General features: G+C 45.6%; 1 protein-coding gene across 2 annotated transcripts in view; it reads right to left on the bottom strand.

Moving 5' to 3' along the window:
• Window positions 1-4680: 4680 nt before the first annotated feature.
• The window catches only part of cbfb (core-binding factor subunit beta), a 40414-nt gene continuing 23545 nt past the window's right edge, over window positions 4681-21549 (bottom strand). The window contains exons 5-7 of one of the 2 annotated variants that reach the window (XM_061773193.1): window positions 21406-21501; window positions 18742-18804; window positions 4681-6245 (exon numbers count right to left, since the gene is read on the bottom strand). In XM_061773193.1, coding sequence (XP_061629177.1) covers window positions 18775-18804; window positions 21406-21501 — 126 coding nt within the window. In that variant the 3' untranslated portion in view covers window positions 4681-6245; window positions 18742-18774. The remainder of the gene's footprint in view (window positions 6246-18741; window positions 18805-21405; window positions 21502-21549) is intronic. The other variant, XM_061773192.1, reaches the window with a different exon arrangement.

Here is a 21549-nt window from a genome sequence, read left to right on the forward strand (position 1 = left end):
GATCTGAGTGAAGACTGGAGCGAGCTGGTCCACGCAGACTTTGAGGCAGGATGGGAACACGTGGTCCGGGCCTGCCGCTTTGTTAATCTTTTGTTGTTTGAAGATGCGTCTCACATCCTGTTCATGGATGGTTAACGCAGAGGTCAGAGGTGTGATTGTGGTCGCGGGTGCGGCCGGGTTGGTGTGTGGTGTGAAACTGTCCTTTTCAAATCTGCAGTAGAAGGTATTCAAGTCGTTGGCTAGTGTGCTATTGTTCTCAGCTTGGGGGGATCATCGCTTGTAATTAGTCAGCGATTGGAATGCATGCCAGACTGATTTAGAGTCGTTTGCGCTAAACTGTTTTTCCAACTTTGCTGTATAGATCCTCTTTGCAATGTTAATTTCTTTGGTCAGCTGGTTTCTAGCTCGATTATACAGGGCCCTGTCCCCGCTCTGATATGCGTCCTCCTTCGCTTGGCGAAGCTGCTTAAGTTTAGCAGTGAACCACGGCTTATTGTTGTTGAATGTGCGAAATGATTTTGTTGGTACACAGACCTCTTCAGAGAAACTGATATAGGACGTGACAGTGTCCGTATATTCATCCAGGCTGCCAGCTGAATTTTCAAAGACACTCCAGTCTGTGCAGTCTAAACAGCTTTGAAGTTCCATCTTGGCTTCATTTGTCCACTTTTAACTGGACTGTTAAACTGTGACTGTTTTCACTGTAGGCTTCGCACATTTAAGTTCTTGCCTGTACGTCGGTATTAAGTGAATTAAGCAGTGATCAGACGAGCCCAAGGCTGCACGAGGTATAGCACGGTATGCGTTTTTTACCGTAGTGTAGCAGTGGTCTAAAGTATTATTTTCCCTGGTAGGACAGTCGATGTGCTGCTTGTATTTAGGGAGTTCGTGGTTGAGTTTAGCTTTGTTAAAGTCCCCGAGAATAATGAGCGGTGAGTCGGGGTGTTTTTTTTCAATTTCGTTGACTTGATCGGCGAGCGTTAGCAATGCGGCGTTCGTGTTAGCTTGAGGCGGAATATAGACTCCAGCCAGTATGAATGATGCGAACTCACGTGGCGAGTAGAATGGTTTACAGTTTAAGAATAGCGACTCCAAATGCGGGCTGCAGTGTGTGCTGAGCACCGTGACATCCGTACACCATTTTTCGTTGATATAGAGGCATATCCCGCCGCCCTTTGTTTTCCCCGATGATTCCATGTCGCGGTCCGCTCAATGAATGTGGAAACCGGGAAGCATAACGCCACCATCGGGTACAGCGTCGCACAGCCAGGTCTCCGTGAAGCACATGGCCGCGGAACGTCCGAAGTCTTTACTGGTCTTTAACAGAAGATGAAGCTCGTCCATTTTGTTGGGTAGGGAGCGTACATTCGCGAGGTGGATCGACGGGAACGCCAATCTGTGTCCTCTCTTGCAGAGTTTCACCTGAATGCCGGCTCGCTTCCCTCTGTGGCGCCGCTTCCGTCTCCATGCGCCGAAAACCGCGGACGCCGCTCCGGTGAGTAACTCGGGGAAAAAACTGAGCGGATATTCGAAAGTTGGTGACAGAAAGTCCGGAGTAGACTCCTTGATGGTTAGCAGGTCTCCCCTTGTGTAAGTGAGTCGTGTAAGGTCTCCAAAGACGGACGAAAAACACAAAAACAAAGACAATACTAGAGAGCGCGTTACCGAGGCGACCACACTGGTAGGCGCCATCTTGGGTTAATTAAATACAATTTGACCATCTAAAAAAATTACTCCTTTGATTATCCTCAAAATAATTTCTGAGTACACACTTCTAAAAACAATCATTTGTTTCTGTAGTACTTCAGTTGAAAAGTATTCTGTCCAAAACACATGAATTGGACCTGAGAAAGCCAGACTTCCCTCTCCCCAACCACTTCACCCAGCTCTACAAGGGGATCCCAAAGCATTCCCAGGCCAGTTGGGAAAGCTCTCCAGCTCCTGGGATATTCTCAGGGCTTCCCATCAGCGGGATGTGCCCAGAACACCTCACCAGGGAGGTGTCCAAGAGGCAACCTTACCAGAGGTCAGTGCCACTTCATCTGACTCCTCTCAGTGTGGAGGAGCAGCGGTTCTACTCTGAGCCCCTTCTGGGTGACCAAGTTTTTCACCCTCTCTCTAAGGGAGACCTCAGGCACCCTGTTGAGGAAACTCATTTTGGCCACTTGTATCTGTGATCTCATTCTTTCAGTCACCATACTGAAAGCTCATGACCATAGTTGAGGGTAGTTCGACCGGTTCGGCTCAGCTCCCTCTTCACCGCAAGAGACACATGCAGAGTCTGGATCACTGCTGATCTGTCTGTTGATCTCCAGCTGAATTCTTCCCTTGCTCCTGAAGGAGACCCCAAGATAGTTTAAGTCCTCCACTTGGAGCAGGATTTCATCCCTTAACCGGCAGTCCACCATTTTCCGACTGAGGAGCACTGTCTCAGTCTTGGTGATGCTGATTCTCATCCCAATCTAAGATGTATTGCAGCTTGATGAAGCCAACAGAATCACATCATCTGCAAAAATCAGAGACGCAATACTGAGGCAACCAAACCTGTCCTGCAATGCCCCGGCTGCACAGAGAAATACTGTCCAGCAATGTTATGAACAGAATCAGTGTTGGAGTCCAACTCTCACCGGAAACAAATCAGACTTACTTCCAGCAAAATGTCTGTATAGCTTCCTGGTCATCCAGGTCATGGTAAGCCACAAACGTTCAATCAAGGCAAATGAAGTGCACTTTGTTTGTTGAAAACATTTCAGCTTTAATCCAAAAGGCTTCTTCAGTTCTAAATTCTCGGTGTGGAGTCTTCCTGTTTATGCACCAGGGGGTTTTGTTGCTGTTGCCTGGCGTGGTTTGTGAAATGACCATTCTGTATTCCAATCGGTTGTTCACTCGTCTTGCGGCAAATCAGCTCATTAGGGCCACTCTTTCCAACAAAATAGGCGACCTTTGGGGTGAGAGATGTCAGGACATTGATATAGGCAGACGATAGTTGATGCCTCAAACTTCCTCCTCTGTTTAGAGACAGCTTTTCTAGTTTGACATAGATGGCTTATTTTACACCTCTTTTAAACCATCAGTCTTCCCTGTCAAGAATTTGGACGTTGTTGTCCTTGAAGGAATGTCCCTTCTTGTTGTGATGCAAATGAACCACTGATTCTGGACCTGAACAAGGCATCTGCTGATGTTGCGCCAGGGGCTTGTGCATCGGCTGCTTAGCCTCTCCAATGTAGAGGTCTTTGAACTCCTCACTGCACTGCAATGTGTAAACAACATTGGTGAGTTTGCGTCTCAGTATTTTGTCCTTGGTGTGAACCAGTTTTTGTCTGAGGGTGTTAATGGGTTTGAAATGCATTGGCTCTGAATGCTATGTTTGGAGAAAATCCTTCTGAGATTCTCTGACAAACCAGCCACATATGGGACCACCACATTTTGCCTCCTATTTCTGTCTTCAGGGTCGGGAATGGTGGCTCTTCTATTCTTGGCGGATTTGAAAAAGGCACTGTTTGGATACCCACAGTTAGTAAGAGTCTTCCTTTATGTGATTCTGCTCATTTTGTCTTCTGTTGTCAGCGGTGGGGATGTTCTCTGCTATGTCCTCGAGGGTTCTGATAACACCTAGCTTGTGTTCCAGATGGACTCTCTTCTGCAGAACCCCACGAATAGATCTTACCAGGGAGGCTGAAGAGTGTGATTCCCCTGTAGCTGGAACACACACTCCGGTCCACTTTCTTATAAAGGGGGACCACCACCCCTTGTCTGACAATCCAGAGGCACTGTTTCTGATGTCCACAGGATGTTACAGAGGCATGTCAACCCAGGAAGCTCGAAAACATCTATAGCCCCACGCAGGGCAGGATAGCGCACCTTAGCATTGCCAAACTCTGCTTCCTCATTGGAAGGTGTATCAGTGGAAATGAGGTCTTCAAAGTATTCTCTCAAATGACCAAAAACGTTGCAACTCAGGGTCTGCAGGGCCCCATCCATCCACTAGACACAGTGTTGATGGTGCACTGCTCTCACCGCCTGAGGCGTGGCCTAACTGAACTTCTCTCACACCCAAGTTTTTGCCAAAGCAAACCACTGAAGCACATTCCAACTGGCCTGACGGTACTTACCTGCTGTCTCCAGCGTCCCACAGGCCAAAAAGGTCCATTAGGAGTACTTTTTCATCTTGACGGCACCCCTCACAACTGGTGTCCACCAACAGATTCAGGCATTACTACCACAACAGACACCAACCATTTTATGGTCACAGCTCCAATCGGCCACCTCAACAACAGCGGCATGCAACTTTGAGTTGAACAATGTCCTTGCACCTTTTTAACCATTCACAGTCACATTCATGCCGATAGACAATTTAGGATCTTCAGTTCAGAGTATTTGGAGAGAAAACACAACCAAGCACAGTGGGAAAATACAAACTCCGTACAGGAAGGCCAGAGACGAGATTTGAACAATGTGAACCTCAAAACTGTAAGGAAGATGTGCTAACGACTAGGCCGCTATGCTGCTAAAAATGCTTATCGTGTTTTCTTAATGGTTGTACAATATAATCTCAGAGATTTAAATCACTAGGAAGTGGAGATCCTGACGCCAAAGGAAATGCTAAAAAATTTGGATTATTTTACCCTCAGTGGACACAGAGCTACTGTAAGAGAGCACTCATCAGAATGCAGATCTCTGTCAAGGTAAAATTTTCATTTAATTTTAATTTCTATACAAACAGATAAAACATTTACAGTCAAAACATAATTGTGAATCAGACCCATGGATTGTTCTCTAAATTGTAGGGGGAGGACTGGACAAAATAAAAAGAAAATCTATTTTGTTAAACAGAAATACATAAAAATAACTCGTTTTACATTTTAAAAACAATTATGTGACCTAATAACAGAACTTTGGATAAGCCACATTTAAAGCACACAATAAAACACATGAAACAAACAAAAAATAAAGCCGCAAATCTAAGGAATAAACTTTGATATTTTGTAAATTCCGATATAAATGGCACAAAACACAATTGTTAATGAAGAGAAATGAATATATATGAAAAGGAGTGAGATTATAAAAAGTAAACATCATGACTTTCACACACACACACAATAATAAAACACACTTAATTATGTTCGTGCCGTAACAGGAAATTGCTTCCTTTTATGGCATTCACACTTTTCCAATACTTAATGAGGAATAACTGGGTGACTGGCCAATGGATATATTGAAAGCTAAAAAAAAAGAAGCGATTAAAAAAAAAAAAAAAAAACTCACAAATATTAATTGATGTATGCTTCAATTTGTTATGTCTATTACCTGTCTGAAGTGACTTTGACTCACGCAGTTATTCCTCATCCGAAATCTGTAAAGAGTGCTCTAATGATACGTAGGCTGCCCATAGAACAGCCAACAAAATAGGTAGCCCTCTGTTTAGTCCCATGCAAACAAAACCAATGTGAACTTGACTGATTGTATCACTTAGTGCAAAACACTCCTGGATGACATGTTCTAAATGCCACCACCCCCTAATTTTCCTGTATTGGTTGTTGTTACTTTACCCCTGACCTAATATACATTTTTGGACTGTTATCTCATTGATGTGGTCATTTGAGAAGCAGTTACAACTATTAATAAGAAAACAGATTTTTTCTTTTGGTATGACTCCTCGCAACCTCCCTTTCATTCCAGCAAGGTGAACTTTGGTCTCAGAAAACAGCAGGTCTCTGGATTTTGAGCTTTTATTTTTTTTCTTGTTGACGTACCAAACTAAGGAATCATCCCTGATGATTTTACTTTCTGTTTGATCCCCTTCTGTTTGCTTCTGTAATCTTCTCCCACATTTATTCTCAATCAATTATATTTTCAGTATTTGTAAAAAGCTTATTGAAACTACAGGTGATATTTTGTATGATTTGGTTTAAGTCTTGTCTACTCACATTTGTCACATTTAAACGTGATCAAACGCAGTAGATCTTTTTATTAATCCTTTTATCTACATGGTTCACTGTCAATTCAATCAATTACCTATATTCAAATGCCTAAATACTTAAGTCATTTAAAAAATATATTGGAATTCAAAAAAAAATTAATAAAAATTTAAACAAATCAACATTTCTCTTTTGATAAATGTATTGAAAGTGAAAGAATAACAGGCCGAGGCTCCTCCTCTTCCGTTTTCCTCTACTTGTCATCTTCCTCAGCACATCAGCGCTGGCCATCTTTAAGCCAGGGCTGGGGTCCTGCTGTCATCTGGACTGGGGAGAGAGGGATGTAAGGATGACAGAGGAGAGGAAAATGGGAAAAGGTAAACAAAGTAGGTGAGTTTGATGGGTGGATGATGATTTGACAGATTAGGACAGAAAGAATGTGAAGGATAGTAAGAATGGAGGTAGAGAGAAGAGATACATTAAGTACAAGTTTTTAAATATCACAGACTCAATATTTCCTTTTGCATTTATCAAGGAAAGTGGAGATATACAGTATGTCTGGTTTCTTATAAATAAATATATTTGATTTGAAGCTCTAATTCTATTCTAGTTCTATTATACATGTACAAATGACATTTTAGTGTAAAGTAGTGCTTTAAAAAGCTCTTTTATGACCTCTAGTGGTGACTTGTGGAACTGCTTCTTTTTCCACCACTTGTACAAGACAGCATGATAAAATGCGTGTGTTTTAACAGAGGCATTAAATCAATATAATGATAAATACCGTACAACTCAGCTTTGAAACCAAGATGGAACCTACATAGGTGGACGCCTCGGTAACGCACTCTCTAGTATTGTCCCAGTTTTTTTCTTTTTTTGTTCATCTTTGGAGACATTACGTGACGTACGTACTTACACAAGGGAAGACTTGCTAAGGAAGTACCCTCCAGACCTTTTTCTGCCAACTTTCACAAATTGACAAAGTTTTTTTCTCTGGATATTCGCCAGCGGAGCGACTGCGCTCCATGGCGGATGGAGGAAAAGACGAAGACGGCACCATAGAGGAAAGCGTGCCGGAGTGTAGGTCAGGCTGAGACGACGAGGATTTCGAACGCCACTTCTGTCAATTCACCTCACAAATCTACGCTCTCTACCCAGCAAAATGGATGAGCTTCATCTCCTCACAAAGACCAGTAAAGACTGCACGTTCCTGCCACCCTCTCCTTCATGGAGACTTGGCTTTGTGAACGCATCCCCGACGGTGCCATACTGCTGCCCGGCTTCCAACTACACAGAGCGGACCGCGACACGGAGCTATCGGGGAAAACAAAAGGTAGCGCGATATGCTTCTAGATCCACGAAAAATGGTGTTCTGATGTCAAGGAGCTCAGGACACACTTCAGGTCAGACTTGGAGTCACTGTTTTTGAACTGTAAGTCATTCAACTCACCAGGCGAGTTTGCTTCATTCATACTCGACAGTGTTTAGAATCCCAGGGTAACACAAACACCGCTCTGCAAACACTGGCTGACCAAGTAAGCCAACTTGAAAAAAACGCACCCAGATTCACGCCTAATTATTGTTGGGGACTTTAACAAAGCAAAACTCAACCTCGAACTCCCTAAAGACAATCAGCACATTGACTGCCCCACCAGGGAGAACAACATTCTAGACCACTGCTATACCACACTCAAGGATATTGCTATTCCCCATGCAACTTTGGGCTCATCTCATCAGTGTTTATTTCACTTAATACCAACATACAGACACTAACTTAAATGTGTGAAGCCTGTGGTGAAAACATACAGACACGATTACATCCTACATCAGCTTCTGTGAAGACGTGTGTGTACCAAAAAAGACATTTCGCACATTGAATAACCACTGTGGTTCACTGCCAAACTTCACCAACTTCATAAGGCTGAAGAGGACGCCCATCGGAGCAAAGCCCTGTCCAATCAGGCCAGAAAGCAGCTGACAAAAGAAATCAATATCACAACAATAAATTATGCAGAAATGATGGAAAACCAGTTTGCTGCTAACAACTCTGCGTCAATTTGGCGAGGATTACAATCACTGGATCAACTACAAGCAATCACCCCCTCAAGCATAGAACAATAAAGGACTGGCTGATGACATAAAAATGTTCTACTACAGATTTGAGAAGATTTTCACATCCCACATCCACCCAGCTGCACCGCCGACGACCACCATCACACGTCTAACTTCCCGTTCGGCATTGACCATTCACAAACAGGACGTGAAACGTGTCATTAAACAACAAAAGACCAACAACGCGGCAGGTCCAGACAGTGTGCCCCCCTCCTGCTTGAAAGTCTATGCGGACCAGCTCGCTCCAGTTTTCACAAAGATCTTCAATAGATCTTTGGAAGACTGTGAAGTCCCATCCTGCCTCAAACGCGCCACCATCATCCCAGTCCCCAAGAAAACTGCAATTTCAGGACTGAATGACTACAGATCTGTTGCCCTGACATCTGTGGTCATGAAGTCCTTTGAAAGCCTTGTACTGGATCACCTTAAGTCACAGGACACCTGCTAGACCCCCTGCGGTGGATGACGTAGTCAACGTGGGACTGCTCTTCATCCTGGAACACCTCGACGACGCAGGGACCTATGCGAGGATCCTATTTGTGGACTTCAGCTCTGTGTTCAACACCATCATCCCAGAACTCCTCTCTTCCAAGCGTCTCCAACTCAACGTCTTGCCTGCTTTCTGCCAGTGGATTTACAGCTTCCTGACTGGCAACACACAGCAGGTGGGGTTGATGGACACCACCTCATCCACACGCACCATCAGCACCGGTGCCCCCCAAAGATGAGTCCTATCTCCACTACTCATCTCTCTCTCCTCTAACGACTGCACCTCAACGCACCCGACTGTCAAACTCCCAAAGTTTGCAGACGACACAACAGTCATCAGCCTCATCAAAGATGTTGACAAGTCTGCATACTGACAGGAAGTGGAGCAGCTTGAGCTTTGGTGCGGCCGACACAACCTGGAGCTAAACACACTCAAGATGGTAGAGATGATCGTGGACTTCAGGAAACATCCTTCGCCACAGCTGCCCCTCACGCTGTCCAACTGCCCTGTGTCAACCTTTGAGACCTTCAAAATCCTGGGAATTGCAGTCTCTCAGGACCTGAAGTGGGAGACCAAGATCAACTCCCTCCTCAAAAAGGCCCAGCAGAGGATGTACTTCCTGCAGCTTCTGAGGAAGCACGGCCTGATAGAGGAGCTGTTGAGGCTGCAGTCATTGAATCGGTTCGGTGTTCATCCATCACAATCGGGATTGGTGCTGGCACAAAGAAGATCAAAATCAGACTGCAACAGACAGTCAAGGCTTCAGGAAAAAATCGGTACCCTCCTATCCACTCTCGAGGACTTGTACGCTCCAAGGACTAAAACAAGGGCATCCAAAATCCTCTTGGACCCGCCACATCCTGGTCACCACCTATTCCAGCTCCTTCCCTCAGGTAGGCGCTATCGAACAATGCAAGCTAAAACCAGCAGACATTCCACCAGCTTCTTCCCTCTTACCATTAACTTCTTAAACAGTTGACATACAATTTCATTGCAACATGCTGACAATTTTACACATCTCTGTTGGGACACTTAAAATTTTTTGTACACTCACTCTTTTATCACACGCCTGCACTATTTGCATGCTGTTGTTGATTACTACTGCCCACTTATGTTTGAGAACTCCCTGCACTATTTGCACAATTGTCGCTGTACCAGATCATTGCACTATTACTTTCACTTTATATTGGTCTAAATTGCATGAGCACTATGCATCATTTGCACAATTGCCATTATATCAGCATCACAAAACTAGTGGTAGACCTTCATTGCTCAATTACTCTCAAAACTCGTGTTTTCCATTCATTAATTTTCTGTAACGCTTATTCTCGCAAGGGTCGTGGGCGTGCCTATCTCAGCTAACTCTGGGCGAGAGGTGGGTTACACCCTGAATGGTTGCCAGCCAATCGCAGTACTCGTGTTTTTTATGTCCTAAATGTATATTTTGTCATAGTGGCTGTTTGTTGTCGCACTAGAGTGGCTCCAACTTCCGGGGACAAATTCCTTGTGTGTCTTGTAACATACTTGGCCAATAAAGCTGATTCTGATTCTGAAACGTAAAACCTCATGATAGAAACAATTAGTTTTAAGCAAAATGATATGCCCTTAGGCACGGTGAACGAATGGTTAGAACGTCAGCCTCACAGTTCCGAGGACCGGGGTTCAATCCCCGGCCCCGCCTGTGTGGAGTTTGCATGTTCTCCCCGTGCCTGCGTGGGTTTTCTCCGGGCACTCCGGTTTCCTCCCACAGCCCAAAAACATGCACGTTAATTGAAAACTCTAAATTGCCCATAGGTGTGAATGTGAGTGCTAATGGTTGTTTGTTTGTATGTGCCCTGCGATTGGCTGGCAACCAGTTCAGGGTGTACCCCGCCTCCTGCCCGATGATAGCTGGGATAGGCTCCAGCACGCCCACGACCCTAGTGAGGAGAAGCGGCTCAGAAAATGGATGGATGGATATGCCCTTAATAAAACGTGAAAGATTTTATGTACTATTCAAATGCATGTGATTGTGATGTGTGCTTTAACCCTTAAACCCGACTCTTAACGATATTTATACATTAAAATATATACACATTTCATCATGCTGTCTTGTACAATTGGTGGAAAAAGAAACAGTTCCACAAAGCACCACTAGAGTTCAGAAAAGAGCTTTTTAATGGCAGTTCTGTGCCTTTTACAAGTTAGGATCTCTGACAGACTGAACAGAATGTTTGGCACTGATAAACACACACACACGCACACACATGCGCGCATGGATTCATTAGGTCATCAGAAGGGATTGGCATAACTTTCAAAGTATTTGATGACAACGAGCGTGGCGCACAGCCTGCCCATGCTTTAAAAATACTTGTGGTTATGTGTTTACATTTGTGATAGCTGAGAGAACTGGAGCAAGGTGAGAATCTGGGCACAATCTGTGAAGCAGGTAGCAGCGCAAATACAGACAGAGATAGTAAATGGGGTCACCAGTTCAACTGGAATGCCTTTTGTGGCTCAACGTAATAGCAAATTATCACAAAGTCACATGCTGAAGCAAGTACAGCATGTCATGATATAATTTTACCCACTACCAGCCTGACTGACTCCACCATTAGTCTTTATCCGCAGAAATAGGGGCACAGTCACAGTCCATTTCAGTCTGTCTTATCTTAAACCAACCACTCGGTTGATTATTTTAATTCATGTAATACAAGCAATGTTAGGGAGTAAATAATTACCTTTAATGAGATTACATAATTTAATTACAAAATTGTTATCAATTACATTGCTTGGAGAAAATGTGGAATTAAATTACAGTTGCATTTGTAAATTTCCATGATTAAAATGTTTGTTACATTTAAAAAATAACTGCAAAAGCTCAGATTTTTTCCCCCCATATCACTTCCTCCTTCTGAAGCTGAGCCTTGTGATTGACTCTCTCTGGTTATGTGCCTTTCTGCTGTAGTCTCAAATACAGTATTTCCACATATGACCTCGATCTACTAGTTTGTCTGAGATTTCGAAAAGGTAGATACATTTTTTAACATAAAAGAACATTTACTTTTGAAAGGGCGATCCCTCCATCTGTGGTCCCTTTTCAAGGTTTCTTATTTCTCCCCAAATGGGGTTTTGAATTTTTGCTGGCCCAATTGGGGGACTTAGATCAGGGGATGTCGTCAATCATTGTCAAACATGTATGTCTGTGAAGCCCTTTGAGGTTATTCTGATTAAGAGCTATACAAATAAACTTAACTTGAATAACAGTTTCATCCATCCATTTTCTGTACCGCTTATCCTCACTAGGGTCGCGGGCGTGCTGGAGCCTAGCCCAGCTATCTTCGGGCGAGAGGCGTGGTACACCCTGAACTGGTCACCAGCCAATCGCAGAATAACAGTTTAATTTTTATAATTTGGGACTTTTTATGGAACATTCACTTCTCTGGTTTATCATATTTAGCGACATTTTCTAAATTTTTCACATTAGGTCAACATGGTATCATGTTTTCCACAAGCTTATATACATCCATCCATTTTCTGAGCCGCTTCTCCTCACTATGTCATGGTCTGTGTTTTGGTTTGGGTTGTGTTTAGTTTTGTTCCATGTTTTCCTGTGTTCCATGTTTGTCGTGTGCTCATTAGGTTGTTGTGTCCACCTGTTCTCGTCTACTTTGTGTTGACCAATCAGCTCTCTCTAGCCACTCGTCTTGTCCAGGTGTTCCTCGTTGTCTCGTCAATTTGTTTGTATTTAGTTCCCTGGTTTCTTTCAGTTCTCGTCGGTTCATTGTCACATGTCTTGCCATGTCATAGTCGCCAGTTGTTTTTGTCATAGTCGCCCGTTGTTTTTGTCATAGTCGCCAGTTGTTTTATCATTGTGATTAAATATTATTATTTTGAGATTCCCGCACTCCTGCCTTGCCTCCCTGCTTCCCTGCAATTGGGTCCACCATGTTCTTGCCTTGCGTTCCTCGCCGTCGCACTAACCATGTTCATGACAGAATGAACCGACCAGAACAGGACCCAGCGGGAAGAACATGGCGTCACCCTGGACGCCACCAAACTGCCTCCCACCGTCCTCAGCCTGCCATCCATACCTACCCTCCTCCAGTAAGCCCTATCATTCAGTCTTTTCTGTCCTTTTCCTCGGGTCCCCCCACTTGTCCTAGTTATTCACCATGCCCTACTATTGTACATCCACATGTTTCTTTAGATTCAGATTTTTCTGATTGTGAAGATGGCCCTGATTTAGTTAACCTCCTGTCGGATTCTGACTCGGACACAGATTTAGATTTTTCTGGTTCCTTCCCGAGTTTATCCCGTCCTCGTCAGTTTTTGTCACGTTTCCATGTTTCCAACCCCAGTGAGTCCAAATCCTTTCCCTCGGACCTTTTCTTGGGCACCCGTTTGGCCATCTACCCGGGACCGCCGCGTGGTGGCCAACGGAGGCGCCCAAGTAAAGGTAAAATTTTGCCCCCTCGTTTTTTCCCCCCTGTTCACAAATCACTTGATTTTTCACCTGTTCCCACACGTTGTTCCACGGCTCCAATTAAGTCACGTCTAGTCAAACCTGCCCCCAAGCCATGTTCAGTACCAGCCATTTTTCCTAGTTCACCTTCCCGAGACCTTGTGCACTCTTCCACTCCCGTACCCTCTACTCCCACACCTCAATGGCGGCAGGCTGAGGAAGCGACTGCAGCTCCCGTTCCGGCTAATCGGCAGCTGCGCCAGGCTCCCGTTCCGGCTCCTCGGCAGCTGCGCCAGGCTCCCGCACCGGCGGCGCTCGTCCAGCGGCCGCCACCCGTCCTTGCTCCGGCGGCGCTCGTCCAGCGGCCGCCACCCGTCCTTGCTCCGGCGGCGCTCGTCCAGCGGCCGCCACCCGTCCTTGCTCCGGCGGCGCTCGTCCAGCGGCCGCCACCCGTCCTTGCTCCGGCGGCGCTCGTCCAGCGGCCGCCACCCGTCCTTGCTCCGGCGGCGCTCGTCCAGCGGCCGCCACCCGTCCTTGCTCCAACGGCGCTCGTCCAGCGGCCGCCATTCGACCATGTTCCGGCGGCGCTCGTCCAGCGGCCGCCACCCGTCCTTGCTCCGGCAGCGCTCGTCCAGCGGCCGCCACCCGTCCTTGCTCCGGCGGCGCTCGTCCAGCGGCCGCCACCTGACCCTGCTCCGGCGGCGCTCGTCCAGCGGCCGCCACCTGACCCTGCTCCGGCGGCGCTCGTCCAGCGGCCGCCACCTGACCATGCTCCGGCGGCGCTCGTCCAGCGGCCGCCACCTGACCCTGCTCCTGCGGCGCTCGTCCAGCGGCCGCCACCCGTCCTTGCTCCGACGGCGCTCGTCCAGCGGCCGCCACCCGTCCTTGCTCCGGCGGCACTCGTCCAGCGGCCGCCACCCGTCCTTGCTCCGGCGGCGCTCGTCCAGCGGCCGCCACCCGTCCTTGCTCCGGCGGCGCTCGTCCAGCGGCTGCCATCCGAGCACGTTCTGGCGGCGCTCGTCCAGCGGCCGCCACCCGACCACGCTCCGGCGGCGCTCGTCCAGCGGCCGCCACCCGACCACGCTCCGGCGGCGCTCGTCCAGCGGCCGCCACCCGTCCTTGCTCCGGCGGCGCTCGTCCAGCGGCCGCCACCCGTCCTTGCTCCAACGGCGCTCGTCCAGCGGCCGCCATCCGACCATGTTCCGGCGGCGCTCGTCCAGCGGCCGCCACCCGTCCTTGCTCCGGCGGCGCTCGTCCAGCGGCCGCCACCTGACCCTGCTCCAACGGCGCTCGTCCAGCGGCCGCCACCCGTCCTTGCTCCAACGGCGCTCGTCCAGCGGCCGCCATCCGACCATGTTCCGGCGGCGCTCGTCCAGCGGCCGCCACCCGTCCTTGCTCCGGCGGCGCTCGTCCAGCGGCCGCCACCCGTCCTTGCTCCGGCGGCGCTCGTCCAGCGGCCGCCACCTGACCCTGCTCCAACGGCGCTCGTCCAGCGGCCGCCACCTGACCCTGCTCCAACGGCGCTCGTTCAGCGGCCGCCACCCGTCCTTGCTCCGGCGCCGCTCGTCCAGCGGCCGCCACCCGTCCTTGCTCCGGCGGCGCTCGTCCAGCGGCCGCCACCCGTCCTTGCTCCGGCGGCGCTCGTCCAGCGGCCGCCACCCGTCCTTGCTCCGGCGGCGCTCGTCCAGCGGCCGCCACCCGTCCTTGCTCCGGCGGCGCTCGTCCAGCGGCCGCCACCCGTCCTTGGCCCTGTAAAGACCCTGGTGCTTGGCGTCCTGGACGACCTCCTGACCCGCCCTGCCAAGCACCTCACCTCGGGTGGCCTGGATGGCCACCAGACTGACCTGAGGGGTGGACTCTGTACCCTCCTCCAGGCCCCCTTCCGCCCACCCTGGGTTGATGACTTTTTGGTTGTTGTTTGGGGAACGTCTGGGATCCGTTCCTTTAGAGGGGGGTTACTGTCATGGTCTGTGTTTGGGTTTGGGTTGTGTTTAGTTTTGTTCCATGTTTTCCTGTGTTCCATGTTTGTCGTGTGCTCATTAGGTTGTTGTGTCCACCTGTTCTCGTCTACTTTGTGTTGACCAATCAGCTCTCTCTAGCCACTCGTCTTGTCCAGGTGTTCCTCGTTGTCTCGTCAATTTGTTTGTATTTAGTTCCCTGGTTTCTTTCAGTTCTCGTCGGTTCATTGTCGTTGTCTTGGCATGTCATAGTCGCCAGTTGTTTTTGTCATAGTCGCCCGTAGTTTTTGTCATAGTCGCCAGTTGTTTTATCATTGTGATTAAATATTATTATTTTGAGATTCCCGCACTCCTGCCTTGCCTCCCTGCTTCCCTGCAATTGGGTCCACCATGTTCTTGCCTTGCGTTCCTCGCCGTCGCCCTAACCATGTTCATGACACACTAGGGTCGCGGGCGTGCTGGAGCCTATCCCAGCTGTCATCGGGCAGAGCTTATATACAGTATATGTAAAATGCAACAAACACATTTTTATGATGTATTTACAGTTCATTATGTTTTGCTATCAGTGTATTTGTGTAAAAAAACTAATATGTGATCAATTTCAAAATAATGATCTATGGTTTGAATCCACTTTTTTTTTTTTAAAGGAAACATCCAGGTTGATGCCTTAATTCTAAATTAAGAAAATTGATCAAAATGTAATGAAATGTAAATAGTTATATTACTTTGAGAAAGTAATTGAAATAGCTACACTACTATTACATTTTAAACAGGGTAACGTGTAACTGCAACCATCTACATTTCCAAAGTAATCTTCCCAACACTGAATACAAGCTTTAATTGCCTGAATCTGAATCACACCCCTCTGCATTTGCCATGTGTGGATGAAGCATTAAAGACTGGACCAACTATCCCATTCGTATTAGATCCAAAACAACAGATATGTGCTATCTGAGAAAAGAGTTCAGTGTTTGTGATCAAAATAGTCACCGTTTTTGCTGTTTATGCTGTTTCACTGGTGTTGTGTTTTGATTTGCAGGAGGGAGCACTCTAATCATAAGGGCAGGAGCGCTTTCTCTATTGATCGACACACAAATTGAAGCCTGCTGGGCCAGTGTTAGCTGCTTAACCACAGCTCAATACTAGAAAAGTGAGTGTGTTTGTGCTTTGTGTGTGTGTGAGTGTAGTTGTGCAGCAGCTTTGCTGTGTCTGCAACTTTGTGCATGCATCCACTTGAACAATATGAATGTGAGACGATGCTGGGGGGCTGATGTCGATCAATACTAATGATATATTAATGCTTTCTGGCCCAGATTATCATTTACCACTAAATTCTCTTTCTGCTGGGTGACATTGTGTTTGTGTTTGTGTGTGTATTTACCAATCTATTACATCCATCCATTTTTACAGGTATCTTTTGAAGAGGATAATCCCTGCTTTTGGATGAATGAATGAAGTTGTGTTTTAGAGAATTGTTGTCTACAAGTTCTATTTGAAGAAAGTTGATAATTCAGCAATAATACAAAAAAAAAATCCCTCAACTGCATATTTAATGAAATACGTGTTAATAGTGTACTTTACATTGTAATGTAGAAATTTAGGGTACCATATGTCAGTGAGATTCTTTCAAAATTAGTACACCAGGATATACAGTAACATCCATACATTTTCTATACCACTTATCCTGTTCAGGGTCACGGGAAGCTGGAGCCTATCAGGATAAAACATCAATTAGTTAATCAATAAAGTAATCTATGCTTTATCCTGATAGGCTCCAGCTTCCATATTTAAAAGTTAAGAAAGTTTACATGCGTGATTTTGCATTGAGGCCGCACGGTGGACGACTGGTTAGAGCGTTTGCCTCACAGTTCCGAGGACCGGGGTTCAATCCCCGGTCCCGCCTGTGTGGAGTTTGCATGTTCTCCCCGTGCCTGCGTGGGTTTTCTCCGGGCGCTCCGGTTTCCTCCCACATCTCAAAAAACATGCATGGTAGGTTAATTGAAGACTCTAAATTGCCCGTAGGTGTGAATGTGAGTGTGAATGGTTGTTTGTTTATATGTGCCCTGCGATTGGCTGGCAACCAGTTCAGGGTGTACCCCGCCTCCTGCCCAATGATAGCTGGGATAGGCTCCAGTACGCCCGCGACCCTAGTGAGGAGACGCGGCTCAGAAAATGGATGGATGGCTTTAAACAGCGTGAGGATTTGCAAATTGTTAAAGTGCTCCGAGAAAATGTTTAGTAGTTTTCAATCAAACAAACATACAAAAATCTTACTTCCATGAGATAACACAAAAACAAACAAACAAAATATCATAATTATGCTGCTTCAAAAAGATAACCACATTTACTTTTAACCTGTTGCAAATTATGGGAACGTAATGTCTAACACGGGACACAACCGCTAATTTTAGAGTCGAAATGCACGTCACAATTTCTCTGCCTAATAAAAGACCTTTCTATTTCCTATTCTGGGTCTTTAAGGGGTAAGCACCAGCAATTCTATTGATTCAGTGACAGACAAGTTATCTTCTTCTCTGTGCCTCAGGGCAGAAATTTGAGACCAGTTTGATAAAAAGTGACCTTCAAAAAGTGCCTTACTTTCTGTCTTTGTACTCCTCATCTGAACTCTATCTGCTGAGTGCCTGCCTTTCTGTCCTCTCTAGTTTCTATATCTATACTGTATATCACATAAGCAGCTACTTTGGTTGGGTGTTGAAGAACTGCAGTACATATTTTTTTTATCAGCTATATCACTTCTAAGGGCATAGTTGAGTGGTCCTGCATTCGAATCCTGCCTGAGGCGCGACCTGTGTGAAATTTGCATGTTCTCCCTGTGCTTGAAAAGGTTTTCTGTGGGTACTCACACATTCCAAAAACATGCATGTTAGGTTAACTGATTGCCTCTAATACTCTGTTGTTCTGAATGTGTGTTTGAATGGTTGTTTGTCTATATGTGCCTTGCAAGTGACTGGCGACCAGTACAAGTTGTCGGTTGCCCAAAGTCATCTGCAGGCTCCAGGCAACCCTAATGAGGACAAGTGCTAAAGAAAATGGATGGATGGATGAATCGATATCTGTTTTTAGCAGATATTGTCTTGTATCCAGCATGCCATTAAACAAATACAAGCGAATACAGTATCGTGTTGTCGAACTTTGTCGTAGCGTCGGAGTATGGTACTCTTTCGCACAGCCCAAACATATTAGGAGGCGGCGGCGTTGCTGAGGAGGATTCTGCATGGATCAACCGGGCCTGATCCTGAGGAAAAAACACTTTCCTGAAGGCATCTACCTGCGGCACTTCCTATAATCTCTTTAAATGGACTTTCATGCTGCTTCAGCTAACATTGTACAGCGCCAGACTATGTGATAAATGTTGCCTACTCGACATCCATTGCAGCCTGGTCATCCTGGAAGGGGGATTCCTTCCATCTGTCGTCCCTTCTCAAGGTTTCTTCTTCTCTCCCTAAATGGTGTTTGGAGTTTTTCCTTGCCAGCTTGGGGGGTCAGATAGATGGGGTAGATCAAGGATGTTGTCGATCTTTTTCAACCGTGGGCTTGTGAAGCCCTTTTTCAGACTCTTTTTGATTAAGGGCCATACAAACAACTCAACATCAATTTAAATGTATGCACTTTGACAGGCACACAGATATTGTCAAGCACACAAATATCCACTCCTCAAAAACAGAAACACAGCAGAAAGTAATGGAGAAGGACCACACACACACCCAGGCACGCCGGCACGCACACACATTTCCAACAAAACACAGGATGGTTTAGTGCATAACAGTGTGAGAAATGTGAAAAACGAAGCACACAAACCCTTTTGTTTTCTGCTGGCGTGTCTGTCTGTCATCAGTCCCAAATTTTAGAAACCACAGGGTCCTAAAAAAACAACAACAAAAAAACCCAAACAATTCAGGAGTCAGTTGTAGGACATCAACTTCCTGTTGATTTCACTAAAGCCATGATGGTAAAACAAGTTCGCATTCAGCAAATAAATATGTTGTACTTTAATACACAATAACAACATTTGAGGTTGCCAAAATACTTCATATGTTCGTAAAGTAAATTCTTTCTGGTCACTTGTGAGAAAACTCTACTTTCCCTTTTGAGGCTTTTCTGACTCCTGACAAAAAAATCCATGTCAATCAATGGTAGTCAACTATCAAGCAGGTGCATTTTTTTAGTCATTTAGGGGCTCAAATCAAACGCAGTCATCGGGACCTCCAAGTGTGTACTGCACTGACAGACGTTTTATTTGTACCTAAACAATGATCTTTTCCTTTCGGCTTCTCCCGTAAGGGGTTGCCTTAAATTCCTTATTGAGGATTGTTAACCTAACAAGTCAAACATCTCAACGCTTTTACTGTAATTCATAAGAATATTAATCAGGTTTACTATAGTTGACCATTTCAACCACTTTAATACTCAGTGAATATGAACAATGTCACTCATGTCGCTCTCCACTTGATCTGTTTTGCTTCCTCATCGGCTGACACTGACAGCAGTGCTACTGCTACTGGGAGGAGTGGTATAGTATTGCAAGTACTGATGAAAATTTACTTCTGGGCTTTTTATCTCCTACAGCCCACTGGGGTAATCCAGTTTCATTTTCCTCACAACCGCTTTCCTACTGTCTTGCTGAATCAAATCTGCACATGTGCAGTAAGAAGATGGAATAGACCATTGCATGAGAAACGAGTGGCGAGCATTCAAAGCATTTTGAGTTTGAAGAAAACTTTATTAATGTATTTTAGAAGGCTTTGGGGTCCCTGGAAATCTTGGGTCACCAGGCAGATGTCTGTGTTTTAGTAATAGTAAATCCGTAGTAAATAATAAGTAAGTAATAGTAAATTTTGTAGCAAACTGATCATGCACTAAACCCATGATTCAATTCAGTCTGTTACTAATACTTAATCAATCTCCAAAAAGTTAAAAGCACACAAGCACACCCTAAACAACCCTAAGCAAAGCAAAAGCATGTACACATGAAAAAGCTATTAAAAAAACATGGACCCTTTTTCTTCTCATAATAATTGCAATTAAACGAATAAGGTAAAACATTTTAAACTGAATATAATTACAATATATAATTGTTTTCTGCAATTGGCAACCATTTCAGGGTGTACCCCGCCTCCTGCCCGATGATTGGTGGGATAGGCTCCAGCACGCCCGCGACCCTAGTGAGGAGAAGCGGCTCAGAAAACGGATGGATAATTGTTTTACAAATATTTTTCCATAATTAAGATTGAATAATAACACATATTTCCAGTTTTTCAGCGTCTAGCCTTGCAAACCTGATCTAGAAACTTCAAATTTCACTTTGAATTTGCTTTTAGCAGCATGCCTAGATTAAAAGGGAGATGTGACGAAAGCCAACACTGTAGTGCGGCGCAACAGTAAAACATCCATCCATCCATTTTCTGAGCCGCATCGCCTCACTAGGGTCGCGGGCGTGCTGGAGCCTATCCCAGCTGTCATCGGGCAGGAGGCGGGGTACACCCTGAACTGGTTGCCAGCCAATCGCAGGGCACAGAGAAACAAACAACCATTCACACTCACATTCACACCTACGGGCAATTTAGAGTCTCCAATTAATGCATGTTTTTGGGATGTGGGAGGAAACCGGAGTGCCCAGAGAAAACCCACGCAGGCACAGGGAGAACATGCAAACTCCACACAGGCGGGACCGGGGATTGAACCCGGGTCCTCAGAACTGTGAGGCTGACGCTCTAACCAGTCCGCCACCGTGCCGCCACAGTAAAACAATGGACCCAATTAATTGATATATAGATTAGGGCTGTTTTTTTTAATCAGATTAATCACACTTTTGCATTTTGATTATTTGTGATTAATCACAGGTGCCAAATACATTTCGCTTTGAGATGGGAGTTTTTACTTGTACTTCGATGAATTGTTTTTTTCCAAAAGTCTCATCGGGGTGACTTTTGAAGCAAAATTTTCTGCCGAGCACACCAGTTGGCGTCTCCTCACTCATTTTTGCACTGGCGTAAGCATTGACCTGATCACTGAATTTATAGCAACCTGCACCGCATTTCAGATATCCATCCGCGGTTAAGGTAAAGGAGCGTGTGTGGTCAAAATAAACTGTGTGATTAATCTGAGTTAATACACGATTAATGTGATACATTTTTGTGTGATTAATCATGAGTTAACGCTTTAACTTTAACAGCCCTAATTTAGATATAGATATTTTTTATATTTGAAGTTCTGTACATACAGTGTAAAAATGATTTAAGATAGATTTGTAAATATTTCTTAAACTGCAGCTGACATTGTTGACATTGTTTATACGATGTTAATAGCTGGTTAACAATTGCAGTTAAAAATAAAAGTGTGAACAACTCTGTAGTGTAGGAATGTTTTTTCTTAAATAACAGATTTTATAAAGAAATTAATGAAAATAGTGCTGCTGTTTCAAATGAAATTACACTAACAGTTTCAGAATTTTCGGTCTCTCACCTCTAGGTCCTCTCTGTGTGACCTCTCTCGCTCTTCAAAGTCTCTGGTTCTTCGTCGAGCGTCCTCAAATGCTGCCTGAGCCAAAGCGTCCTCATGCTGTACACACGCACAGTCGCAGGCACACACACAGAGCAAGTTGCAAAC

Source organism: Phyllopteryx taeniolatus, chromosome 5, assembly GCF_024500385.1.
Source record: "Phyllopteryx taeniolatus isolate TA_2022b chromosome 5, UOR_Ptae_1.2, whole genome shotgun sequence".
Taxonomy (NCBI): domain Eukaryota; kingdom Metazoa; phylum Chordata; class Actinopteri; order Syngnathiformes; family Syngnathidae; genus Phyllopteryx; species Phyllopteryx taeniolatus.